The 10260-nt window shown below is 43.7% G+C and overlaps 1 protein-coding gene across 1 annotated transcript; it reads left to right on the top strand.

The window, feature by feature from the left end:
- The first annotated feature begins 163 nt into the window (after positions 1-163).
- On the top strand, positions 164-8984 carry OGFR (opioid growth factor receptor). Its single transcript, XM_009998728.1, is given in 9 exon segments — positions 164-262; positions 1779-1832; positions 4235-4276; positions 4954-5016; positions 5340-5424; positions 5803-5881; positions 6390-6456; positions 6759-6907; positions 7613-8984. Coding segments are annotated over 9 exon segments (2010 nt in total).
- Positions 8985-10260: the final 1276 nt, after the last annotated feature.

Here is a 10260-nt window from a genome sequence, read left to right as displayed (position 1 = left end):
GGTGTGGGGCTCCTGGCAGGCCCAGGTGGGTCCCGGGGGGTCCCGGGGGGAGCGGGGTGAGGAGCCCGGGCCCCCCGGCTGCCCCTCGCTGCTGGGTGTGCGGGGATTCCCCGGGGACCGGGGGGTTCCCGGAGCCCTTGGGATCCTCTCGGGTGCGGGGCGGATGAGGGAGGATGGTCCCAGGCTCGGTGCTGCCGTTGTGTTTGGGCCTCTCTCTGCTGCCCTCGGTTCATGTCGGGAACTGGAGCAGCTGGACAGACTGGTGGGAAGCCCGAGCTGTGTTGCCCTGTCTCGGGGCCGATCTCAAAGGGGCAGAGGTGCCCGGGGGGGGCAAAGGCAGAGCTGTGCTGGGACTTCGTGACCCCCTTAAGTTTTATTACCCTCCTACGAGTTGGGGTTTAACGTTTTATGTTCATTTGTCTCCCCGCTGTGCCCTGTGATCTGGCTCCTTTGATCCCGTCAACCCAAGTTCTGCCCCCTGCTTGGGCTTGGTGTCCTGACATGGACCTGCAGCTCCTGCTCAATTTTCTGCCAGTTCCCTCATCTCTGCATGGTGGCCTTTTGTTCTCTTTTGTGCCCTCGTTTAAAAGCCATCACATAACATCTGCTCACTTCCAAAACCCAGCTGGAACTTTTGTTGCTTTGGGGCGAGTTGTTTTTTCTAGAGGGCACATTTATAAAGCCCCTCTGAAAACAAAAAAGGTCTGATGTTCCCAGACCTGCAGCTGTGTGAGCACTGGTGATGCAAAATGTGACCACCTCTCTTTATATTTAAAATAAAAGGAACTTGTTAGTCTCAGGTTCCTGCCTTTAGCATCAGTATGTTTGAGTTTGATGCTGAGCACCAATAATCTCTAGAGCATTGCTTTGGCAAATGCAAAACTGCCTCTGTATTTCAGTATTTCCTGGGTCAGTCAAAGTACCCTGTGGTCTGGTAGCTGAACTCCTCCCCTTTTGGGGAAAAGGAAAGTAAATCCTTCACTTGACTATCGTTTTAGTGACTAATCCATGTCCTTGGAAAATAAAGAGGCAGATAAGCTCCTTTAAAAGTGTATTCATTGGAAGGCTTTAATATGCAATGTTTTAATAAGCCTTAAGATGTTAAAATAACCTCCCTTGGGAAAAAAGAAAATGTTTTCTGTGCAAGATAGTGTTGCAAAAACACTCATGACACTGCAAACGTGTCGTGACACTCATGACACTGCACAACCTCAGCTGTGCAGGGGGGTCTGTGAAAGACCCCAAGTGTTTTAGGCAGAATAGTTGGGGTACTTAAAGGTAGAGGCAGGGATTTCCTTTAAAGAAATGTTCTTTTGCACACAGCTGGAGTGTTGGTTTTGTTCCCAAGTTTTAATGCCTCCAGAACTCTAAGATTATTCTTTTTGAATGTGTGTTTTTCTTCAGATTACTATTTATTTATTTCCTTAGAGCAGCTTCTGGATTGTGACAACTCAAGCAAGGACCATTTTTTCCAGTGTAGTGAGTGGACTTTTCAAAGTTTGCCTTACAAAGGAGGATGTTGTCCCTGAGACTTGTAGCTCCTGGAATGTTGTTCTGCATCTTTATAGAGGATTCCTTCCCTCAGGGATGAATGTGTAGTCACCTCTGTCTGACAGTGCCTGAAAAATGTTTTAAGGGCATTGAGAATTAATACAAAAAGAAATAGTAAATCTGCTGTCCATTTATGCTTTTACAACCTGCCAAAGGCACAAGTCAGTTTCCAAAGCTAGTTCCTATTTCTCCTTATATTACACTAATTCTCATTCTTCTCCCCTCAGCCTAGGTGGTATACTTTATGGCTGAAGCTGATAAAGTTTTTGTTCAATACTGAAGTAAGAGGCTTTTCATTATTATTCTCACTACACGCTTAAAAACAACTTAAAATTCAACGTTTATCTTTGCGTTTCACTCGTCTCTCTGCAAATACTCCACGTTTTGTGGTTTGAAGCTCCTGCAGGTGTGTCTTCCCAGCTGTTCTGCATTTCACTGCTTCTGGCTTCTAGGAGTGAGTGCTGAAAACCTTGGGGTTTGTGCTCATTTTAAGGTGACCTCTCAGTCTGCTGCAATGCACAGGGTTCACGTTCCTCTGCTCAGAGCCTTGTTTTAATCACAAGCCCTGTAGTTCTGCCTTCTCCTAACTTCATCAACAAAAGGTTTCAAATACTCCTCTAGGATTCTCTCATGGTTTCACTCCTGTGTTGTGTTCACAATCCACATGCTTTTTCATCCCTTTGACTGCAGCTGATTTCCAGTTTTCAGCCAGATATTTGTGTGACCCTCTCCTGGCTCTGTCCTCTGCTTTCCTCCTGCTCTCTGCAAAGCCATCACATCCCAACTGATGTGCTGCAGGTTTGGGGACAGAAATCCACTTAGATTGCCTGGCAGAGCTGTGAGAAATAAGGGTGCTGATGGATGTGTGCAGGTTTCAGTCTTGCAGCTTGATTTGTCTTTAACCTGGGAGGAAAGTGAAGGTTGTGTTTGTGTGTGGCTTAAATGGAAGCTGATAGAGACACAGGAGCTGGGAGGGAGGGCTGAGTTTTGCTATCTGTGCTTCCCTGTCTTGTTTTCCCTTTAATTCTGTGCTCCAGAGCAGCTTTCTCCTGGATCTACCTTAACAAGCCTTACAGCACCTTGCACTGTGGCATTGCAGCTGTATCTACACTCACTCTTCAGCAAACCGGTTCTCTCTAAAAATTGGAGCCAGTCCCACCTGACTGTGTTAAAGGCTGTTATTTTAGAACCTTCAGTGTCAAGAATATCTGGAAATAGACTCTTCTGTAACAGAATTTTCATCAATTCCACATGTATCAGAATTTCATCCTTGGTGTTCAAAAGCTGAAGTTGAAAGCATCAATGAATTTCTGGGTGCTTAATCCCAGTCCCTGCCTACAGCTGCAGCAAGACAAGGATGCTGATCTGTTCTGGCTGAGCATATTTCTTACTCTTGTGTTTGCAGCCACTTTTTTTCCCCAAATGTTAGCTGTGTAGCAAAGCATTTTATAATTGTGTGTGTCTGCAGGCTGGATAGATTCTGAGGATGGACACCAGGGTTGGATTTCTAATCCCACGTGGCTGTCAGAGGTTTTGCCACCTGTTTTGGCCTGTGTTGTATATATATAAAAGGAAATGTGTTGCAATGTAAACAAGCATTACTTTATGTCATCATGAGTTACTACATTTAAAAACCAACTGGAGCTTTATTTAATTCCTGTCACCAAAGTATGGGGGAATAAGTGTGTGTAGATGTATTTTGGAAATGTAATTTTAAAAATTCTGCTTTGATGACCTCACTCTATGGGTAAAGGGTTGATCTTCCAAGTGCTGTGCAGACTTCATAAATATTAACAATCACCAGGGCAGCTGAATGGATGACTTCATTACAACAAGGTGTTAAAAAGTCTAATCCAGTTTGTGCCTTAATTAATGAACCAGTGATCGGTGGTCACTAGAAAGTGGGTTTGTTTCTTTAATTTTTCTCTGGGCAAATGAGGTTAGCAAGTATGAAATTGAGTTAAAAAATTACTTGGGAGAACATTTGCAGATTCTTTCTTCTAAGTTACTTAAAATGCTTATTTTGCAAGAGTCTACATGTCTTCTCACCCTTTCACAAAGCTCCTGCTCTTGCTGTGAGCTGGTGTTGAGCACTGGCTGTTCAGTCCTTCACACTGGGTGGCTTCTTTTCTTCAGGAGCAATCTTGCTCATTTGGGGGGTTCTGCTTTAATAGAACACTTTCAAACTCTTTAACAGTTCAAGTTGGTTCAGCACTCAGCAAGATTAAACCTGTCTGTTGCTTATGGAGTGTAATAAAATACCTTATGATTGAAGTAATCCCACTGTAAAGAAATAAAATTTAATTCAGTTAATTTAAAATACATTTTAAGTCATACTCGAAACTTTCATTTCTGTGAAGTTCAGAGGAAGAAATTAAGCTGTTCTTTGCAATTTCTGTCTAAATGCTACACTTGGAATGACTCTAGCACCTCTGTGTAGTGAGAAGAACCTGATACTCAATTGCCAGGTGAATGGGGCACCACAGGTTTTTCTCTAGAGCAGTCTGATTTAGGAATAAAATCAAGTGAATTCAGCTGTAACTAGATAAACCTGTTACTTGGCAACTAATAGGGACCATGTGAGTCACTGCTGTGGATATTCTCATTTCATGTAGTTTTTTTATTTTATTAGTGAAGTTTGGTTTTGGAATGTTTCAACAAAAATGCCTTTTACTTGTAAGAGCAAAGATCAAATTTATTGCTGCTGTTTTAGAGGGGGTTTTAGGTAGGCTTGACATAAGGTTTGGTTACTTGGAGAGATGAGCAATAATGCAGATGATTATTGGAATGGAAGTCCAATAAAATAAATACCTAATGTGACCATCTGGATCAGCAGGATGCTAAGTCAGCCAGGCTGCTCTAGAGCATAAAGTGAAGATAACTTGATTTTAATGGGTACAGGGAATGAGAATCCTGAATTAAAGGAATATTTCTGCATCTTGGATTCTCCAATTATAAAGTCTGATCTGTCATGATCAGGGTATATAGTGACTCAGAGAAACATCCAAGGCCTGGTTTGCCTGGTTTTAAAACCTTTTTTGTAAGGAAGAAAATTACATTTTGGTTTTTGGGATTTCCAGCTGGTTCTGACCATTTCTGTAGGAAAGCCCAAATGGAATAAAAGATAGGAAGACCTTGATTAACGAGGCTAGAAAGAAAAAGAAATATTTTGGTTAAAGGAGATATAAAGTGAACTTCTCTTAGTCCAAAGATGCCTTCAGGAATGCAGAGAAACAGCTGCAGTGACAGACTGGCTGGTTTTGGGGGATCTGGGGGGCACAGGAGACCGATAGGCAGGGGAACAAATGGGAGAGATGCTGAATTCAGTTGAGTGGGGTTTATTTGATTCTTCTTTTTTTCAGAAGACAACTTTATTCTGGCTTTCTGATCTCTTTTCTCTAGTGCTCAGGCAGGCGCAACTGGAACGCAGCAAGAGACCTGCAGAGATACAGGCATCGGTACCCGGTACGGACCCTGTCACCACCACCATGCCCTGGCTCCTGGGGCTCTTCCTTGTGGCATGCCAAGTTTGGGAACACTTCCTAGATCTGAGGGCATCCTTTTGTCTTCACGTTGACAGGCTCTGAACCTTTCAGGGGTTCATCTGTGGGAGGGGAGGGATGAGGTGCATGTGGGTGCCTCAGGAACAAGCTGTTCCTTCCCAAAACGCGTTTCAATGATTTAGCTTGAAACATGGAAGGAACGTGAGGGAGAGCAAGGAGAAGTGCTGAAGTGAATACTGGCTTTTAAAAGATTGTTGCTGGTTGATTTCTTGTTCTCGTCTCCAGGGCTTGACAGAATCAGAAACTGAGGAGGAAGAAGAGATGTGGAACTTAAGCTTTTACAAAAATGAGATTAATTTTAAGCCCAAGGGTGAGTATCTCCTGTGGTGGGTGTTTGACACAACTCTGCTGCAGCTGCTCGAGTTGGTGGAAGTCACTTCATCCTTGGGGGGGCAATTATAAAAAACCAGAAACCAACCAACCAAAATCCACCACCAAAACAAACAAACTTATTAAGAATTTGCATTTTAAAATGTCCTTGTTCCTGCTTTATGTTCTCTAATTTTCTGTTCAGTGGTAGAAAACTAAGGGGTTTTTCTGGCTTAGCAAGCTGGTTGTCTAGTTAGAGAAGTTAATGCCTGTATGAAAACACTTGGCTCTGGATAATGAGCCACCTTGGGTGATGGGCTCATTTCACTCTTTTTTGCTTGGTGTCATTTCTTCTTCTTTTTTTTCCTCTTCTTTTCAGGCTTACATATTGAAACTCTGCTTCAATCTTGGTGGGACAACTATGAAGTTCTGGAGGAAAACCATTCTTACATACAGTGGTAAACTGCATATAGTGTCACTCTCTGGTTGTGGTTCTTTTAAGAGTCAGTTGTATCTGTGTTCCTAAATTCAGCTTCCCAAGGGGCCCAGAATTACCTGGGTGCAGTGCATTACCTGGATGCAGTGAAACCTGCATCCATTTCATTCTTATTGAGTTCTATTCCTCTGGAAACAATGCAGTAGAAATTATGAAGGCTCAATTTTCCAGTACAGCCATGGCAAAGTATCCCAGTCATGCTAATTCTTACAACAAACTGCAGAACAAAGGATGAGGGCAACAAGAGAGATCCAGAGAAGCAAAGTATGTTGCCACTGGTGGTGACAGTGCTTATATGGGAGGGATTTGTCATCTAGTGAGCTACTTCTCTGTCCCTGAGGATGTGATTTCTCCAAGAGATGCCTGTGATATCCCAGTTTCTGGAATCATTTTTAGTTTTAACAAAATGGGTACCCTGGGTTGGATGACATCTTTTTGCTCTTCTGGGCTGAAAATTTCTTTCCCTTCAGGCTGTTCCCTTTACGTGAACCTGGGATGAACCTCCATGCCAAACCACTCACATGTCAGGAAATCCAGGTATTTGAAGCTTCTGTCTCTTTGTTTTCTTAGAGCTCTGAACGATGTTTGGATTTTCCCTAAATGTCTTATATTTGAAGTCTAGGGGTTTTTTTATATTGCTTCCTTGGGGCCCTAGTGTGAACAGGGCTTACTCAAGCACCATGAACCATTTGTCTGTCTTGTGTCTGCCAGTAGCTACACCAGCACATGAAATGCTTAGTGATACCAAAAAAGCCTTGTTGATAATTCAAGTGCCACCTAAACTGCTGCAGATAATTAGAGAGTTGCACCTTGTACTCGCAGGTCTGTCTTGTTTTCAGGCCTTTAAGAAGTCTGAAGAAGTGATGCAAAGGTTTGTACGTGCTTATCAGCTGATGCTGAGGTTTTATGGGATCACTCTGGTCAACGAGGAAACTGGAGAACTCAAGAGATCAGAGAATTGGGTTGAACGATTTCAGAACTTGAACCGGTGAGTCCCTGTTTATAGTGCTGGTCATTTACTGCAGCCAGGCACTCCCTGGGGAGGGAAAAAAGTCCAAGTCAAGAAAATCCTCAGTCCTTGAGGAGCAAAGGCTTTTTTTGATTAAAAAAAAAATGTTAGCTAGCTAAGGTGTTCTCAACTCAGCCTCCTACTGTAGATCATCAAACTCAGTCACTTTAATAGGTGACAAGTGTAATGAGTAGACCAGCTGGGACTGGTTTTCTTGTGTATCCAGTGCAGCTGCTAAAAGGGGGGCATTCTTCATGTTGGTGTCCTGAAATATGAAATACTGACTTGGAGGTGTTAATACTTGTCCTAGCAGAGCTTGTGTTTAGAACCCTATTTTAAGCAGGAATCACTGAAACATTTCCAGAGGTAACCAAATTACCTTTGTAGTACTTGGTTTAACTTCTGAGTGGGAGTGCTTCCTTATGCTTCCCTGATTTGTTTATTGAATTTCCAAGCAGTGAGATGATAAATGCAAGCAATCCAGGAAGGACTGGGAAAATCCTGCTAAGAGCAGACAGCAGTAGTAGGTGCTTTAAAAGTAAGCCTGCCTGTACTCCTGCCTGCAGTGTCAAATAATTTTTAATAGGTAGCAGTCAATAATGCACAGAACATTTCACAGGTACCCTGGGGGTTCCTGGTGACTTCAAGCTTGTAAGACTTGCTTTGCTCATGTGTTTATTTCAGATACAGCCACAACAACTTGCGGATCACACGCATCCTGAAGTGCCTGGGGGAGATGGGGTATGAACACTATCAAGTGCACTTGGTGAAGTTTTTCCTGACAGAAACTCTCGTTCAGGAAACATTACCAAATGTCAGGAGAAGTGCCTTGGATTACTTCCTGTTCACCATCAGAAGCAAACAGAAGAGAAGGGAACTAGTCCACTATGCTTGGCAACACTTCAGACCTCAAGGGAGCTTCGTGTGGGCACCACGCAACAAACTCCTCAAGTACAGGGCACGCTCTGCCAGGTCCCAGCTGCACCAAAAGGCTGAAGATAAACAGGAAATTCCTGATAAAAAATGTGTTGGATCTGTGGAAGAGGATCAGAACCAGTCTCTAGAGCAGGAGCAGAAAGCTGGGGATGCTGCAGACTTGCAGCCTAAAGTGAACGATGAAGATGTAAAAGAGAAGTTAAGCAAATGTGTTTTGAAGGGAAGGGATAGTGAGGAAGAGAATGGGGCTTCATTTACACAGCAGGAGGAGAAGGGTTTAAACAGCGAGACCGGAGAGGTGCAGGGTACAGCAGAGAATGATTGCACAAAGGAGAGCAAGAAGAGAAAACTGGATGCAAATATGGCAGATGCTCAAACATGTGGGGCACTGAAAAGCCCTACTGACATTGATAACATTTCCCGTAACCTGGGAGAATGTGCAATTGGTGCAGAAATCTCCTCAGTTCCACTCTTAGAAGCAAGAGAGGATGAGGAAACACAGAAAGAAGATAATGCAGGCACCAAAGACTCCCCAGTGCCAGAGACAACTGGTGCAACTGTGAAACGGAGGAAAGTTGATAAAAGAACATCCAGAAGCAAACCATGCAACTTGGCCATAAATCTAAACATGGGGCTTTCTGCTTCTAGTGTCAAGTTAAATCCATCTGTTGCAAACACTGAGGCTGTAAAAGAAAATGCCAGTGAGAAGGATTCAACTGTAGAAGCAACAAGGGAGAAGGATGGTGGTGATGCCAGTGGTGGGGCTGTCAGAGCCCTGGTTGGGTCTGGGCTTCCTGAGACTGGCTGGACTTCTCCAGTAAATGATGGCTTGGAGTCTAGTGGAGATCAAGTCATAGCAAGGAACGATCAGCACCACTGCAACAGCACACTTCTGGGAGGCAAAAGTGAGGTAGATGGGGTAGAACAGCATAAAACCACAGAAAATGCAAGTGAGAAGGGGCAAGCAGAAGTCCCAGGCAAGAAAGAAGACCCAGATAGTCTCGAGCAGAGCATGGCATCCACCTGTCCTGAAGCAGACAGTGCTGAGGCTGCAGCACAAAAACCTGAAAGCTCTGAGGACAGAGCAGAACCTGATGAAGAGCAGGTAGCAGCAGAGTGAGACCAGCTCTGCAAGCACTCGAGCAAGTGGAGATGACCCTGCCCTGACTACTAGGACCCAGCTTCAGTCACCTGGACAGCAGAAGTACACAGAAGAATCAACTTTCTTTGGGCTGATCCAGATGAGCCCTTGTTGGACTTTTACCCTTTCACACTTCTTTAATTACCTGTAGTACCTCACTGAGATCCAGCCCTTGGTTACCTTAAAGAGGAAAACTAATATAGTTGTTTTCACAGAAGGCTGTGTCCTGTTCCTAGTTTTTATCTGATGTTCAGGACACTCTTGGAGTAAGAGGGATTTTTGCACTTTGCTTTGGTTCTGATGTGTCCCTTCTTAAACAGCAGAGGGAAACTGTAACAATCTGTTTCCTTGTTTGAACTAGTCAAGTATTTGTTAAATACATGATTTTTAGTGTATGGCCTAATTTAGCATGACCTAATTTGCCAGACCTTTCTATCACCTTGTGACTCCGTTTCTTATTTGGAAAGGCTTTACCTTCCCAGGAGGTTTATTCCTGGCAAAGATGCTGTGTGTTTGCTTCCTAGAGCATAATTATTTTTGTGGCATTTGCCTGAAAGATTGTGTTTCACATCAGGAAAGAGAATAGTTACCTCTCCTCCTGTAAAGAAAGCAGGTTTGACTTTAGACTGGGATGTGTAGCCAAAAGGTACCTCTGAGCAGTATTAACCTTTGGGCACAGGTGCTGATTAATTTGTTCCATTTATTCCCTGCAGAAGTTGCTTTGTACCTCTGGTTAGAATTGAGAATATGATTTGTCTACTGGTTTCTAAGGGAAAAAACCTTCAGGCTCCACATGAAGCTGACTAGAGCTGCTTCTCCCCAGGTTTTTCCACCACTTTCAGACCCTTGATAGTCTTCCACAGATATTTATGCCCACTACTGGTTCAGAGAGTCCCTGGTGCCTCCTTCCTCAGTAGCCAAAATGGAACAGGTATTTGTCATTGCATCTTTGCAGGCTCTGCCTTTAATTTGCAGTGGGACTGTCTTTTCCACAGACCCATTCCATGAAGTTAGATGTGTCAAATTTAACCCACTTCCTAGTTTGAGGCAGGATTGTTTTACCATTAATGGTCAGCATGTCAGACAGTGAGGGCATGTTACAGTGCAACATGTCTGGAAACCACTGGGCTTTGTGAGCAGTTAATTGAAACTTTAATTGGAGGGGCTACACTTGTCTGCTTCATTTATTTATAGCCCTCAAGAATTTACTTTCAGACCTTGCCAGCCTTGATGTTGCTGACCTCCCTGTTAGCTG

The sequence above is a fragment of the Chaetura pelagica genome, unplaced genomic scaffold, assembly GCF_000747805.2.
Source record: "Chaetura pelagica isolate M959 unplaced genomic scaffold, ChaPel_1.0 scaffold275, whole genome shotgun sequence".
Taxonomy (NCBI): Eukaryota; Metazoa; Chordata; class Aves; order Apodiformes; family Apodidae; genus Chaetura; species Chaetura pelagica.
Note: the sequence above shows the minus strand (reverse complement) of the source record. Positions and strands in the feature narration are given on the sequence as shown.